The sequence below is a fragment of the Rhipicephalus microplus genome, chromosome 4 (genome assembly GCF_043290135.1).
Source record: "Rhipicephalus microplus isolate Deutch F79 chromosome 4, USDA_Rmic, whole genome shotgun sequence".
In the NCBI taxonomy this organism is placed as follows: Eukaryota; Metazoa; Arthropoda; class Arachnida; order Ixodida; family Ixodidae; genus Rhipicephalus; species Rhipicephalus microplus.
Window position 1 is genome coordinate 49,550,805 of NC_134703.1, and position 17,841 is coordinate 49,568,645.

Genomic DNA, 17,841 nt, shown 5'->3' on the forward strand with positions numbered 1-17,841 from the left:
TTGTTTGTGAACACTGCAGATGGTCCAACTTCCCAACACCCAACGCATCGTGGATTCCCGCAAGGTGGCGTCTTGAGGCCAACCCTCTTCAACCTCGTTCTCATTGGTCTTGTAGAACGACTACCAAGTGTGGTCAAGTTATCCATGTATGCTGACGACATCTGCGTCTGGACATCTGGCGTGACAAGACCTCAGGTACGCGCAAGACTTCAGAAAGCTGTGACGTTGGTATCAGTGTACCTCAAGGACCAGGGTCTGAAAATCTCGCCAGCGAAATGTGCATTGATTGCTTTTAGTCGAAAGCCAATGAGACCATACGCTATATCAATCGATGGCCAAGTCATATCATATGTCAGGACGCACAGATTTCTAGGCGTATTCGTTGATAGAGACCTCTGCTGGGGCCCACATGTGGCCCACTTGAAGAAGAGGCTGACAGAAATTGCTAACTTATTCAAGTATCTCGGAGGAAAAACCTGGGGGACTTCAGTACATGCAATGATGCAATTGTACAAGACGCTTTTTCTTGGCTATTATCGCTACAGTTTGCCTGTGTTGACCAACACCTGTAGAACCAACATTCGGACTCTCGAAAGCATCCAGGCCATGGCTCTGCGAGTTTGTCTGGGGCTACCGCGATGTTCATCAACAGCTGAGACAATCGAGATCGCTAATGACTACCCGCTAAAGCCGCATATCATGATGGAAGTGCTCAGAGCACACGTGAGGCATCTTACTCGTGCCCCTGCCCATCATCAAGCTTCACTGCCAGAAGCCCGACCTCGTGCCTCATTTTGCCAGACAGTCTTGTCATATCGCACACGCATTCCTACGGGATATACAACTCCATCGAGGATTTCAACTCCCCCATGGAGTATGACCTATGCACCTGTTGAACTCACGGTTCCAGACATAGGGTCAAAAGCCCGGCTCTCGTCTCCAGCGCTAAAGCAGCTTTCTCTTCTCTTGTTATAAGAGAAATACAGTGAACATACTCATCTATATACTGACGCTTCAACTAAAAAGGATGGGTCTGCAGGGTCGGTGATCTTTCCTGCAACAGCGACAACGGTGAAGTTTCGTTTATCCCACCAGACATCATCGACAGCTGCGGAACTTGCTGCTCTACGTAGCGCAATTCAAGTCATTAAAAACCAAGAAGCCAAGAAATGGAGCGTGTTCACGGACTCTAAGGCAGCACTACGGTATTTGATATTCGCCTTAAGCCGGGGACCTCATGAACAACTAGTGCTGGAATTTAGAGAGCTGCTTCACCACCACTTCGACGAAGGACACAGAATCACGTTTCAGTGGCTTCCAAGTCACTGCGGCATATTGGGCAATGAACATGCCGATGCAGCTGCCCGATCAGCACACAAAGATGGTGAAGAAAAATCTATACCATTTTCAAGGACTGATGCTGCAATGACCATCCGAAAAATCGCTAATGCAGAATTAAAATCCCTGTGGAACACCGAGTGCTTACGGCACACGCGACTGCGTAGACTGGACACGTCTCGTCGACTCCGGCCTCCGTCTGGACTCTCTCGACTCGAGACAACGGTGCTTTGCCGACTATGGCTTGGTGTCGTCTTCACCAAAGCTTTCGCCTTCCGAATCGGCATGGAAGACAGTGCTGCTTGCGGTCATCGCGGCAGCGATGAAACTATAGGGCACGTTCTCTGTCACTGCCCTCGTTACAGAATGCAAAGACGGCAACTAGCTGCTGCGTTAGCTCGCCTTGACGACAAACCTTTGTCTGAACAATCAGTGCTGGAAAGACGACATGATTTGTGTGCTCGCAAAAAATCAGTGAAGGCCTTACTAAACTTTTTGCGCGGCAGCGGCCTATTGTTTAGACTGTAGCACCCCGGCTCCCCCACCCCTTCTTTGCGGGCGTCTATTTCCCTCTTCGCTTTCTTTCCAATCTTTCTTCCCCATTCCCCCTTCCCCTAGTGCAGGGTAGCAAACCGGATGCTCCATTTTCTGGTTAACCTCCCTGCCTTTCCCTCATTTTATTCTCTGTGCTTGTCTTGTGCTTGTCTCGTATTTTCCGCTGGTTGTAACTAAAGCCGCTACCGCAAGACCACTGAAGAAACGAACATAGCTTGGTAGTCTGTAGATTGTCTGTCGTGCGAAATCGAGCTATAGATGTTTTGCCCATTGTTCTGTGGGTTTCACATGTTATTGCACGTATGCATCAGAATAATGACAGGCTCGTGTGAGAAAAATGAAACTGTATTAAGAAACGTCACTTGCACATATCTGATCTGCATTTTGTTCTAGAATCTCCGAATACAGTCTAAAAAAAATGCGAATCCATGAAATGTCGTAGAACTTGCTCTCCTAGTAAGGCAGGTGTGGCTTGCTCATCTTCCTGCAATATAGTAAAGTTCGGTAGACGAAACGGGAACTGCAATAAAATGGTATGACATAATGAGTTTGGCTGCGCGTGCATTGATGGTCCTCAAATTAGTCTGATATAACAGGGACAGGTTATTTGACAGCCAATATAGCCATTATGCTAGAACGATCGTATGCAAGTGTGGTTTCTTTTTCATCAAGAGCATCAGAAAAAAGTTATTATGCAGTGAATAAAATGCCACTGCGGTACTTAAATAATCATCAGATTGTACAATAATTACTCAAAATATGTTAAGGAAACTGACCACTACGCCTATAACATTACTGAAGGTACTATATTGTACTATCTGAAAATTGTAACGTATCAACCACTACGATTATAGCACTGTTATTCCACTGGCACTACGATATGTGGTACTACAAACTGTTTCTATTCTTTTTGATCCCATACGGTTATTGATATTATACCTACCTTTTACCGGTCCCCGACGTCAAGAGACCTCTACCGGGGTGCGTCACAGCGTGACGTCATGGGTGCACAGGAAGGCGGTGGTTGGCAAAACAGTTCCGCTGGTGGCTGAGCGTGGTACAGAGTCGCGGTGTTTGGAGCTAGTTTACTTTTCTTTTTCAAAGCTCGAATTTCATGTCACAGTGGCAACATTAGCTGTACTATGTGTAGTGCTGCCAAATACGACGCGCAAATTTGCACATGTAAACCCAACAGAATTGTGCACAATATGCAGGAACGCTTCTATTTTAAAAGATGTTACTTTAGAGAATAGAGAGAAATAAAGTTTTTTCATTCATTCACTCATTAGAGAATAGCAAATCACAGAAATTTCTGTCGAAGGAATGCATACACATGCAGCGCTGTCATGCAGAAGGATCCCGCCGATGGAACTTTCTCGTCAACCAGCACCTGCTCCGACGGAGGGGTGGTGGGCGGGGCAGTGAGGTCACGCTGTTTGCAAACAGGGAGAGCTCTATTGACGAAGTTGACAAGTGACTTCATGTAGTGATGCCGCGATGACGGTAGCAATATTGGTATTCGTTGGCGGCATTATGACGTCACACGATTATGTTATTATGTGGCGTCATTGCTCGCCTGGAGAAGGTCTCGTAGTTTGTATTTTTTTGTGTCCGCGAATGGACGCGGATGAATGCGAAAGGACTCTGAAGAATTAAGCAGGTGTCATTTGCACCTCTTCTGTAATGTACGTGGCATTATATCGTCCAATTCTTCATGTACCGGGGGGGGGGGGGGATCAAAATTTTCCAGGCCACTAACCCATGTATTTCTACGGAAGCGTGGCCTGCGAAATTTCGACCAGGGCTGCACGTCTTCAGATCTTTTCAGACATGTTTCCGTAGCGGTGTGATACTGAGGGATAATCACTTGCCAGTCTGTGTGGCAAGTGGAGCAAATGGGAGTGGTGCTTGTTTTCCAGCGGCTTCGTGTGTCAGGTGCCTCGGGCAGCGGTAAATCGGGCCGTCTTTTGAGGTGATCCAGCCGTTAGTAAGAGTGAACCAAGAAAGAACCGCAGGCTGGCAGGAGATCATCTGAGCCGACTGGGAGGCACCGCGGCCGCCAATCTCCTCTTCGACTGTGCGGGTGGCATGTTCATCTGGGAAGCCCTCCTGCAGGCTTACTTTCGTCTTTTCCCGCTCTCTGAGCCCTCAGCCTTTCTCGTCACAGCCTCTCTCTATTTCTGGTACTACCACTCAGTTACCTTTCTTGGTCACGTACTTGCTTTTATGTTGCAAGTTCCTAGAGGTATCGGTTCGCCTTATTTCTTGTTCTTTTAATCGACATAGCTCTGACTCACGTACCACATCCCATACGCACGCACCCAGGCTCCTTTGTTGCCGCCTGTACTAATCGAATTGGGTGTGGCTTCTGCATATCGATCTTTGTTTTATGTATCCGCCAACTCTTTGTCACTGTCTTCTGTAGGCCTGCGGGCCGAACCATTGATTGCACTTTGCTCGCGGCAAAGACAGAAGGAAAATACGTGTATGTTTCGGTGGTGATCACAATTTTGAGCTGCTTGGCAGTTTCTTATTGGAACATTTAGGTGCACTTGGTAAATATTCAATGAATCTATCATCGTTATTCTGCAGTACTGAATATTGTAACACACTGCAACATCCACTAGAGTTTTTTTTTTTACAAAAGCCAGAGGCTCAACTACAACATTTGCCAACGTTGGGTGTTGTCTCAAATGAAATTGTTAGGGGTTGCTGACCTTTGAAAATGTTGCTAGCTTTCAGCTGGTGTGAAGGAATGCGTGGTTCACTAGCTCCGAGCTAACGTCGCGATGCGTATTCCACGCCCACCTTAGCCTTATTCTGTTCACAAAGCTAAGTTAAGCCCTGCACCAGTGCCCGCACCCAACAAAGCAACAAAGGTTCAATAAAACTCATCGCTGGGCCATTTGGTTTGTATTTTAAAGGCAGAATAGGTATGAGAGAGAGAGAGAACAGAAGGAGAAAGGCAGGGAGGTTCACCAGGGCTGAGCCCCGGTAGGCTACCCTGCACTGGGAAGGGGGAGGGGGAAGGAAAGTTATAGAGGAGGAGAAAAAAAGGTCACCGACTGGGCCGACGCGTAACAGTTTCTCATCACAAATGGTGAAACAGGCCGATGTCTTAGATAACGCAACAGTGCTTTCGTTGCCTTTCGGAAGTTGGATGGGCCGTGCCATGATCCCAATACTTTCTCGACAGTGAAATCACTTCTGTCCAGTTGATTTAAGACACTGCGCAGGTGAAGCCTCTCGGTTGTGTATGTGGGGCAGTAACATAAGAGGTGTTCAATAGTCTCATCGACGGCGCACTCATTGCACTCCGCGCTGTCGGGCAGGTATGCGAAAATTGTGCACAAAGGCACAGTAAAAGAAATATTGAAGCACGGAGAAAAAAACACGCACAAATTTGGTGGTTTATAATTTTTTTTCTCGCTGTAATCACGTGTACAATTTGCACACATTCCGCTTACCCGCATTTCATACTGCGCCCTCGTGTACAACTTCAGAGTACCAATTTACGTTTCAGGGCAACAGTGCGAGAGTCAGAAATTGCGGCATATCTCAATATAGAATGGTTTAGCTGTTGGTAAAAATAGTTGGGCAAATGATTGCAGGAGCCATTTATTTCTTCTTCTATTTCGGGACAATTCAAACGTCTCTTGTGTCGTAGTGGTTTGGATAACAAAGTGTTTTTCTATTTTTACACCCATTTTTTTGGCGATGAAGAGCAGCTTTCTTCGTGTGCCTGGGCAGGAAGAAACATTTTCCAGCGAAAGTAGGGAAAACAGGAGCCAAGCTAGGGAAAACAGGAGCTAAGTTTTACGTGCGTACCCGCGTCTGTGCAAAGCAAGAGTAGTGATGAGGAGCCGAGCGGAGCGCACTACGTGCTGCGCGTGTGTTTCAGCCGAAGGGAATTCTGTCGAACGCCCGAGTACAAAAGACACACTGAAGATTGCAACAAAAAGAAACTATGGAGGGGACATCATATAGCATATTTAATGGCGCGGAAACAGGCGAAGCGCGACGAATTCGGGCGCAAAAGGAGACTGCTGCGGCGAGGTATATGGAAAACAGCACTCTTCCCTAAACATAGATTTATGCACCCGCTCCGCGAAACCGCACACGCAGCCGCACACGCTTTACGTGCTACTTTTTTTTCTGTTAGTTTTTGTTCTTTTTTCTGTTATTTTTTCTTTTCATTTTTTCTGAAAAGCGTTGAAATGCCCGCTTCTTTTTTAAGCAAAACTCGCAGCTCCCGAAACAGCGTGTTCTGTGTTTGCCGTTACCGCAAGCCTATGGCCTGGCTTTGCAACAAGTCATTACACGCTGATGCGAAACGGAGGCTGACGGCATTGGGTGGAGACAACAAAACATGCACGGAATGTAAAAAGAGCCGCATTCTCTGCGTATCGCTGACACAACGTTGCAGGGCACCGCTAACGGGCAGAATGGAGCACGTAGAGAGGAAGAGCACGATGATATATGAGTATGCAACAGGGGTTATCCGGTCGCCACGTTGTTCGACGAATGACGCATGCCTAATAGGCGTGGGGATGCGCGTGCCAGCTGCTGGACTTCATAACGCGAGAAGAGAAACAACATTGTGTTTTTTTAAGGAATAAACGGGGGACGCTTTAGCATCGTTAGAGAAAAAAAAAGCTCCTTTCAAAGTGAACTATTTGAAATCGGATAGTATATTTGACGCACTGAACGCTACAAACAGACGGAAGTACATCAAAGTTTTTTGGCATTGACAATGAACAAATGAAGCCTCCCTAACATTTCGACAAATAACACAGATGCAGTACACATGATGTGACGGGAAAGTTGGTTGCAAAGGCTGTCGTATAAAATACCTATATCGCCAAAAAAAGAGCCAGTTTATTAGTCCTAAGTATGAGTCCACAAGTATACATATGTTTTGAACAATTGTAATTAATTATCTATAATTCATAATAAGTATTCAGCTATAAGAATATTCCTGATTGTGTAAAGCAGGCGTCATCACAACAGGTATAATAATTGAAGACATAGCGAAATTTACAACGTCTAGGTGCATTTGAAGACACACTGACATTTGAAGTTTTTTCGAGATATTCAAGTCCTCTAAATTTCTCTAAAGAGACCACTATATGTTTTATTTTTTGGAAGATCTACTTTTCAGCATGTAAGCATGTACCAAGTACATTTAGATCATACCTTTCATTAAAACAGTTTTCTCCAGTTTACAGAACAAATAATCAGTAAATGTATAACATTGAAATGTACTATAGGTTGTTGATATTTTGTGAATAAAATGAATAGAAAATTGATCAAATCAGTTTACTGATAAATAGGTAGACACTGTGGACAAATACTGCTTTGTGACCATATCACAAACAATAACATAGTCCTGTATATATGCAGAAGGCTGACCAGATTAACCGTGGCACAAATTCATTAGACCATCCTCAAAGTGCATAACGGTCGCTAAAAGTAAACTCCTGCAATTAATTTTCACCAGGGTCATCAGAACCAGGAATATTTGCACACCCGTAATGAAGTTACTTGAAGCTTAATAAATGTTTCGAAGGGTGCTATCTGGCAAAAAAACGCCGGTCTTGCTTTTTCAGGAATCGCTGTCAATAACTAAATTAGACGTTCATATAAATCGTTATTAGGATATCAAATTTGTTACATGTCGAGAGCTCTCCGGTGCGACTCCATCTTGAATATGTATAACTACTCCTTTCTTTGTTGCCGTGCTATGTAGCGCACGCCCGTATACATATCTCTGTGGCAAGGGAGGCTCCTGTCTTTGGACGCACTGTCTGATCCATCAGATCCCCGGCATAAAACACTTCCATGTTAAAAAAACTAAATAACTCAAGGAAGCAGTGTACAGTGTTCAATTACGCTCGCTAATAGTTCCTAATTGGTAATTTCTACTTAGAGTATAGAATTGGTCTTTCAAAACTTTTCGGTGCCAGATGTTGGCAGATTTCCGGAGTTTCAAATAAATAGAAATCTTACTTTTAAAATGTGCACACTTTCAAAATTCATCGCAACGACAGATCGGCGACCACAGAGAACTCAGCAGCATGCGAAGAATTTAGTTACAAGCTTGTTTTTTAAAATCACTGCCGTCAGTCAGCTTTTTTTTACTTTTTTATATTTTGTAGCTGTGTTCATCACTCGGTTTCTCGCCGAAACAATACAAGCATCATGAATTCCACGTGCTCCGTTAACACCACATACGCATGTACGTTTCAGGCACCACACAATGCAAGGGTAAACAGAGTATAAGGCATGGTAGCAGCAAAGTTGGAGACCTCTTCAACGCATTGCTTTCGCCTAAGCGAAAGATTAATATTAAGAAGCGGTGAAAGCCAAACAAACTAGTTTCCTTCATAAGAACCTCAGGAATTTCAATTTCCTTACCCAGTAGGGCATTTTCAGGCAAACAATATCACTTGTCAGCTTAACAATCTTTTGCTTCCTTTTTTCCAGTGTGCCCTTAGCAACTCAGCTTAAGTGGAAGCCGTTAAAGTGGACTAGCGTGTGCCGCGTGGTCGTGATAAACGACGTTCAATTAGTCGCCAGGCGTAGGTGTCACGCATGGTTTAAAGTGCGTATGTATAGGTTTATATGCTTTGGCAGCGTCCTAGGGAAGTAGGGAGTGACAGGGGAAAAAAAACAAAATGAGGCAGCAAGCTCTCTGTCGGTTGCACCACACTCATTTTATTTCTGCTGTCTTCCACTTATATATTATGGTTTTGTTTCGCTGCTGTTGCCTCGACTGCCACTCTTTCCGGAGCAGTGCCATTCATTGCGAAATCTGACTTGCGCAACATCTAGTAAAGATGTGGCAGCGTCGAGATTTCGCGTTCACTCGTATTACTGGCTGCCTAAACTGTGCGCAAGCGAGAATCGCTGTTCTTTATTATTTTGCATAAAGAGGCTCGCTAACTAATAGGTGCATGCATGCAATTTATGCAAACGTTATTCTGTATCTTTTCCTTGTTTTATTTACGTTGCGGAGAAAATGCGGAGAACATTAACGTTTGAGAGGAGTTTTAATTAAATGACTGCAGTCAAGTCAGTCAGAAACCGCGTCTGCGTAACTGGTAAGACAAGTGCCATTCAAACAGGCTGTAAAACGCAAATAAATTGTGTGGACTTGTACGAGTTCACTAATTCTAATGCTTCTTTTACGTTGAACCTGATAATAATAGCAACACACACACGCACACACATACACACACATACACACACACACACACACACACGCCTTTTATTTATTTTTTTAAACATTAGGGTCTAGAGCTTTCGCCACGTTTTTTATGGATTACTACTGATTAAGACGTACTAGTGATCAGGTTTACTGATGCAAGGTATTTTGTTATTGGAAAGAAAAGTATATACAACGATGAACTACAGCATTTTCTACTTTACGCCCAGTTTTCATGCGCAATATTGATCACTCCAGTTTCTTGATTATCGGTGCACTTGCGACCATGTCATCCTCTTGAATAGCCCCACCATGGTGGAGTAGTGGATAAGGTACTCGGCTGCTGACCGGCAGGTCACGGGATCAAATCCCGGCTGTGGCGGCTGCATTTTCGATGACGGTGAAAGTGCTGTAGGCCCGTGTGCTCAGATTAGGGTGCACGTTAAATATTCCCAGGTGGTAGTAATTTCCAGAGCCCTGCACTACGGCGTCTCTCATAATGATATGGTAGTTTTGGGACGTTATGCCCTACATATAAATAAATCAATCCTCCTGTATATGATACTTCACACCGCCCATTTTTTTCGTTGCATCTTGATGATTGTTATGTGGGGTTTAACGTGGGGTTTAATTGGAAATGCAGCCCCCGCAGCCGGCATTCGATCCCACGACCTACGGGTCAGCAGCCGAGCACCTTAGCCACTAGGCCACCACGGTGGGGCTTTCATTGCATCTTCTGCACGCCGTACCGGACATTTCGATCTCTTAGATGTTATGCACTTTAGAGTTGCATGTCTATTGTTTTTGAAGTTTTAATTTTTTTCCACGAACTGTGGATGTATGGTCTCTGCACAGACTCCATGCTTAGCAATTCGAAAAAGAGTTGCATGATCACGCATTTTGTTGAACTGTACTTTTGCCTGATTGTGTTGAACGTTCCATGTTTTTTTTTTCATTGTACTAAACAATTGTGTGCACTCCTGCTAAGTCTTTAAATTGAGGCAACAGTATTTGTAAATAATAAACACAATTATAATTCAGATTTAATAAGGAAAGCTCCTGCGTTGTCCAGCTGCTTGCGGGGCTCGGCTGCTCACGGGAAACATTCTATCCCGGCCGTGCGGTCGCATTTTGATGGAGGTGAAATGCTAGAGGTTTGTTTGTAGTGCGATGTTAGCGCACTTCACAGAACCGGAAGTGATCGAAATTATGCAGAACGCTCCTCTACAATGTCTGTCATTACCTGAGGTGCTTCGAAAAAGTAAACCATGTAGAACAACCTGATCAAGCAACCTTGAGGGGAAAGTAGAGGACTCTTACAGGGGCGCACTTTCCGTGGCGCTACGTCTGTGATATTGATTATTAAGTGATGTGGCAGTGTGAGGTGGCCGCAGCACTCACCTGACCAAGCTAACTGGCATAACAGGAACTTTGCCCTACACTTACACCTACTGCGGAGTACCTCAGAGAGGTGTTTTAAGCCCCACATTGTTCAATGTGGCCTTCATTGGTCTGGTGAAGGTTCTGCCAAAGTCGGTGTGCCTATCCATATACGCCGATGATATTTGCCTCTGGAGTGCTGCAGTTACTCGCACTCAGGTGCGTGCACGAATACAGCGAGCAGCAACCCTCACAACAGCCTACCTTCAGAAACAAGGCCTAAATATATGAACTGTGAAGTGCGCGTTTATGGCGTTTACACGCAAACTAATGACGCCATACCCTGTTTATATCAATGGGCAGAGTGTCAAATATGCACGGACGCATCGTTTCCTGGGCATAATAATCGACAGAAGTCTTTCGTGGAGCCCACATTGTGCGTACTTGAAGAAGAGACTGCTATCTATTGTGCATATCATGAAATTCTTGTGCGGTAAAGCATGGGGAACTTCTGTGGCCTCCATGCTACAGCTGTACAGGGCCCTATTTCTGGGTCTACTGCGCTACAGCTTGCCGGTACTGACTAACACTTGCAAATCGAATACTCATTCATTGGAGAGTTTGCAGGGTCAGGCACTGCGTATCTGCCTAGGACTGCCCCGATGCGCTTCTACTTATGCCACAATCATGCTTGCCAAAGACCATCCGGTCAGGACATATATAGTTGTGGATTGCCTCAGAGCGCACATTCGACATGCTAGCCGGGTCCCCGACCACCACTTGGCCCTTCTACCTTCCGGAAGGCCACGTGCTACGTTTTCAGACGTCATAGCCAAGCACCTAAACTGCATTCCATCAGGATATACGCCAGTTGCAAGAACGGCATGTCCTTTGTGGTGCCTCGACCAGCCGCAAGTACGTCTAGGAATTCCGGGAATCAAAAAGAAAAGCAGTCACTCCAGAGTAGCATCGAAGCAGGCAACACTGCTATTATTACATGAGTTGTACTCAGACCGAACGCAGATATACACTGATGGGTCCGTCTCATCCAGCAGCTCATCAGGTGCCGCTGTAATTCCAGCTGCAGAAATGACAATCAAGTTTAAGTTGTCGCATATGACTACATCTGCGGCATCAGAGCTTGGTGTTATAAGGGCTGCTTTACAATATCTCGTTCAAGAACGTCCAGGAAAATGGGTCATATTCTGTGATTCGAAGGCAGCGCTTCAGAGTTTGCAGTCTGCCATGCGTAGGAGGAGTCATGACCAACTGGTACAAGAAATAAGACATTGCCATCATGAAGCTCTAGCACGAGGGCATGATAATATATATCAATGGCTGCCTGGACATATCGGTATTACCGGAAATCAATTAGCCGATGATGCAGCCCGCTCAGCCCATGAAGAAACCCGTGTAGTCCCGATTCCTCTATCAAGGAATGATGCAGCAAGACAACTTTACCTGCTGACTCGAGATCTCACACGCACGTTCTGGTCGTCTACCAGCTTCCAAAGGTGTCAATTTTATGAACTGGATCCTTCGCTCAAGCTACAGCTACCATCACAACTTTCCCGCTCCGATGCGACACTGTTATGCCGCCTTTGGTTGGGTGTTGCATTTACAAAGGTGTACTCCCTTCGCATTGGTATGGCAGACACCCCTACATGCGACTACTGCGGAGCTGAAGAGACCATCGAACACGTACTGTGCAGCTGCGCTTGCTACGACACACAGCGATGCCAGCTCCGGATGGTTTTAAATCGACTTGACCCCGGACCATTTTGTGTGCAGAAGATACTAGGACCTTGGGCATCTGCCTCAGTTGCGCAGAAAGCAACTAAAGCACTGCTACTTTACCTTAAGTCAACAAACCTGAGCGACCGCCTGTAGACTGTGTGTGCTCCCCGAGTGTGCTCATGATTGTGTGTACCTTCTCATTTTTCTGCAACCTCTTTTCTCCCCTTTATTCCTTCCCCAGTGCAGGGTAGCAAACCGGATGTGCATCTGGTTAACCTCCCTGCCTTTCCTTGCATCTTTATCTCTCTCTCTCTCTCTTGCCCTAGACTGATGATGATGATGATTAAGATGATGATGATGGTGGTAATTTTATGCACACGAGAAGTGGTGCCGCCCTTGTTTAAGAACAATAACTCATATATTACTTATTGAACAGTATAAGTGTCACAGTAGGTCGCCACGTTTCGTGAAAAGACTCGCCGATTTTTCGATTATTTCTAAGGGTATCTCCTACACATTCCTACATAAATTATAAAGTAAATAGTTAAGTGCCACTTGCCTCGGAAAAACCACGTTATTAATCTATAAATAGCCGCTCTTTCTGAAGGGCTTAGTTTACACCAAAGCTACACGAGCCCCAAAATACCAAGCTCCATTGTCTTCCGGCACACATTCGTCGTGCCGCCCTCTCCTTCGCACTCGCCCGCGCAATCGTTTGCTTCCGCTGTAAGACTAGTTGGCCTGGAGAGCGCACTCCACGGAAGCGGGGTGAAACAGCCTAAATTTCCGGAAGGCCCTCAATCAAGGAGCCAAGCTTTGGTCCTGCTCTGTCAGGTGGAATCCAACCACTCGCTCTGAAAAGGCTGCAGAGTTCTCCGAAGCGACGGCACAATTTCCGTTCTATACGAGGATACGGAAATGAGAGGATACAAATCCCTTACAATGCTTTTCACATCTGCTGTGCTGTCCGCTTGCGCGAACCTTCTATTCAACGTTCGAGGTATATTGTTTCTCTCACTGACAAATACCGCCCCTTTGGTTTACTTTTTGCGCTTACTGTAGGTTCGAGCCTTTCAACGAAAAACGCTGTGCGCGTAAATTAATGGAGAGGAGATAACGTTAAGCTCTCAGAGAGGCTGTATCCGCTTCTGCGCAATGATTGTCCGAGTGAACTCCTATAGCTTCGGTATACTCGTTAAAGCGACGAGTTCATCAGCTTTTGTCTCGATAAGTGGAGATGTTACACTGGTCGTATTGTCCCACCATCTCGAGAATAGCCCGAATAAAAAAGTGGTTGCTACATGCCAACTAATTTTTGCTGGCCTCTGCTAAATGCCTGCCGTTGGAGCGTCAGAAGAATGTACGCGTGATCCGGTCTAGTGCAATCAACAACGGTCATTGTCCAGTCCCCGAATGTCCGACGCATACAAACTTAAACTTAACATAGCCTGGTAACACACCGGATAATAGCGTCCTCAGTCGCATCTGAATAGGTTTTTAAAAGCGAGTGCTGTTCCTGTCTACGCATTGTAGATTTCAATGTTGTCATTTCAAATGTGGTTATATGGGCCCTGCTTATACTGCATGCTCGTGCTTCAAGTGCCACAGTGTAGTAGTAAAACGGTAGTGCAACAAAATGAATGGAGGTAATAGGCCTGTTCTCAGATGCGCATAGACGACTTAAAGGTTCAGCGCTGTGGACCAGAATATTTAAAGGAGATAGCACATATAAACATTTTGCTCCGATAAAAAGCTTGTACAGTTGAACGATGGCTGGCAGTCAGTGATGAACCAAGCAACTTCATGAGGAGTTCCTCGCTTAACTAAATATGAAATCTCCAGCTTCGCTTGCCGAAATACTGATGTGATTATCAGCAAGCTGTGTATGAGGGGAGGGGGGAGAAGAGAGGGTTGACTCTGGATTAATGTCGACAACATGGAGGTATTTATTGTGCAGATATAATGAATCTAGGCAAAAAAGCGTTGCATAACTTCGTTCCTATTGAAAGGAGGTTGCTGTGGCCGGCAGTAAAACCGTCGTCATAGAGCTTAAGAAGTTACTCGTCGTGGAGGTTTATCTTGTGTCTGCCAATTCGGGCTTGTGCTTTCTGTGCTAATAAAAAAGTTACCTCTCAGACCTCACACACTTCCATTGCCGGACACGTGATCCTAACGCATCGAATCTGAATCGCCAATCAACCAGCATATCGTGGTGTCAAGATCGTCACCCCTGCAGGCATCTCTAGCATCGCAGTGCCCATGGAAAGTGTCGCGCATAAGTGCATGACCTTCAGTGCAGTTATTTCTTGGCATTGCTCAATACATCTTCAGCAAAAAAAGCAAAAAAAGAAGACAAGAAGACCTGTTTTGCTTCGCAGCTAACTGCTAACGGCGCAACTTTTTGGTAGTAATGTAGAAGTATGTCGCTTTGTTGCCAAACGGAAGACGTGCGCTGTGATTGTTGTTCGGTTGCGCGTGCTAAATCTCACTGACTTCGATGGCAGGATCTTCGCTTGCTAGATACTGTGACACTGTCCAAGATGCCGTGGAGAAAACGGAAATGGTTCTGTTCAAGGCATTTAGTGCTGTCTGTGATATGTCATGAAGTAACCTTTTCTGCGTAGGTATGTCATTAAACATATACTTGCGCAAGCATATAAGATAAAATGCTGAATAATTACGCACTCTTTTTTTCCGTTGTTTCTACGGGTCTAATAACCGGTTACGCACAATAATGAGTTGTCGAATTGAGGGTATCAATCTCTGCCAATAAGATGCCTAAAGTGTAGATGAGCTGGTCGCACCGCTGCGGTGGCCTATAGTGGATAAGATACTCGAATTCTGACTCGCAGGTCGCGGGATCGAATCCCGGCTGCGGTGGCTGCATTTTCCATGAAGGCAAAAACCTTGTAGGCCCGTGTGCTCAAGTTTGTGGGCACGTTTAGGAACCCCAGGTGGTCGAAATTTCCGGAGCCTTCCACTTCGGCGTCTCTCATATTCATACGGTGGTTTTTAGACGTTAGCCCCACATATCATGGATGAGTTGTAAACCATGTTAGCTGGAAGCACGATCGCATATCTAAGCATAAAGAACTACGAGAAGGCATGCAGACGATGACTGGCACAATATCTTGCAGGAAGTTTATTAATATTTGCACTCGTGAAATTTATCCCATCACAAAAAAGAAAAAAAAACAATCCCAATGGAAGGGGTTGTGATTGGCGATGCAATTACAACCGTAAACAGTACTATAATCTAAGGGTTGGCCATACAAGTCCATAGCAATCCAGAGACTCGAAGCTGGTGAGAAGCAGACGTGCCGCCTGCTTAAGCGCATTTCTAACAAGAATTCCGGACGAAAGAAGCCAAGCTTTTGAGGTTCGTTCAAGCTTTCGTGATAAGCCGTGTACTATACGTTGTTCCTTATCTTGAATCGGGCACAGCTGATGAAGACAAAACTAAAGCCATTATAAGAAAAAACATCAAAACTACATTCTACGGCTTCCCTCGAACACCTCTACGGTAAAGCTTTTTGGGTTGAGCATCTCCAATACGTTGGATGAGCTCATAGAAGCTACCAATGTGCCACAGCAATAAATGCTTTTGAGAAGTAGAACTGGAAGGAAAATCATGGAGCACTTAAGGCTCGAGCCCAGCGGATTGTTCCTGACAGACAGCCAGCCTACCTAAATGAACTGAGGACAGACTGAAAATTACACCTCTGTTCAAAAAATATGCATCAGGTGTTTCACGAAGGCAGATGCAAACCAAGCACATTCAGTTCCTCTCTTTTCCTGCATACGGCCTTGGGTGCAAAACATGTCCAGGCCCTTAAATACCACGCCACGAAAGGCATTGGTTTTAAGGGGCGAAGCTCCTTATAGCATTACCTGGTCGGTCGTCCTTCCGCCCTGCGTAGCCAGCATATCCATAAAAAGAATAATAATGAGTGGGACGAAGCATCCATCCGTCTGGTGCGTTCGCTAGTGTGATAGGAGCGGACGGACAGACAGACAAGAAGAGAGGCACACGGACGGGCAGACGGATAGATGTACGGAAGGACAGACGAACGATTCGCCTCACTGATCATCATTCACTTCGTAGATACGCAGTGTCTTTTTTTTTGGACTGTCACAGCCATAGGTCAAGCTCACCAAACTTTTACCCCAGCAGACATACTCGGACGCAAGCTCTCTGTGTTTTGCCTTAACTGGACTCACTCAGACTTAAACTTGCCCAAAGTATTGGCGAGCTAAGTACTGGCTGCTAGTCGTAGGTACTCACGATGCGTGATCGACCCATACTTGCCACGTACGGCTAAGCCAACAAAGCGCTTGGACTCGAATTGTGTAACAAAACATTCGCGAAATCTCGTACCAATTCAGTGAAGCTTTCTGCCCGTCCCTTGACGTTGCACATTGCCTCCAGGATCGGCCCACCTTTGACCGATCGAAGAAGGCAGGTGACGACATCAAGATAGCTTCAGGATGAGTGCACAGCTTTCGTGACCTGTAACGTCATGGTGACATCGCAATAAGACGCACCGTATTATTTTTATTTGACTTTATGTAAAGACATGTAGGCACACAAATTGGGCCACTGGCTAGAGCACCGCCAAGACATTGCTGTGTGCCATCGTGTCCCTTCCTTTGTCCCGTCTTGCGTGCAACACTATTTATTGTATCGTCCTTATCTGACGCCATCGATCAGTTCAGAACGTTCTTGTGGCTATTGGTGTGACTTCTGTGATGGAATTCACTCCACTGAATTTTTCGCGGGCACGACCCAAACAATTTTGTGTCAATATGAGATTTCTCAGTTTTTACGTTCAAATCACGTTATTAATGTGATGCAAGAAACATTAAAACATTCCGCGTGGATTCTGACCGCGTAAGGTACTTCAATGTGCACGCGATAAAAGTGCAAGGGTTTTCGTACAGGAAGATGTGCTATGAGAAACTCGCGGCCAGAATGATTACCTACGTTATCGCATTGTTTATCATCGCCAGATAACCCACTTTTGTGCTCGTTATTTTGACGTATGTCAAAATAACAAGCACAAAATTGGGTTATCTTTGCGTCTATTTGCGTCTATTTCTCTGCTCGTTATTTTGACGTATGTCAAAATAACGAGCAGAGAAATAGACGCAATTGTTTGCCTGTCTGTCGACATATAGGTGCCATGAGGTCGGACATGTAGTAAGAAAGGTTTGTACACTTACGCTTCTTTTTCTCTTTCTCTTTCATCTTTCCAACCGCTGTTTCTTCGACTTACCGGATACTCGAAAGTCGTCGGCCTTCCCGTAATTGTCCTGACTTTTTTTCTAGTTTCCTTTCTTCACTGCCTTTTATGACAAAATTTGCTCATTTATATAAAATGTACCAGAACTTTTAGATAGTAAACTTCTCATGGGCATCTTCTTGGTTGAGGGCATCAATTCAGGTTTGTTGGTTTGGTATCGCAAGCTAAGGACAAAGACAAAGGACAAACGAAAACACATTCGACAAAACACAGAGCTGACAATTTTTAGAACTTCTAGTGGTTCTTTTCATGTTTCCCAAAAGATGTGCACTGACCCCACCTGACAGCTTCGTCATGATTTCACGGATGATTCAGCCTCCT

General features: G+C 45.2%; 1 protein-coding gene across 2 annotated transcripts in view; it reads right to left on the reverse strand.

Annotated features, from left to right (window-relative positions):
* Positions 1 to 2,220: 2,220 nt before the first annotated feature.
* The window catches only part of LOC119160838 (organic cation transporter protein-like), a 156,514-nt gene continuing 140,893 nt past the window's right edge, over positions 2,221 to 17,841 (reverse strand). For both annotated transcript variants that reach the window (XM_075892737.1, XM_075892736.1), the window contains one exon: positions 2,221 to 2,413. In XM_075892737.1, the coding sequence (XP_075748852.1) occupies positions 2,303 to 2,413 (111 nt within the window). In that variant the 3' untranslated portion in view covers positions 2,221 to 2,302. The remainder of the gene's footprint in view (positions 2,414 to 17,841) is intronic.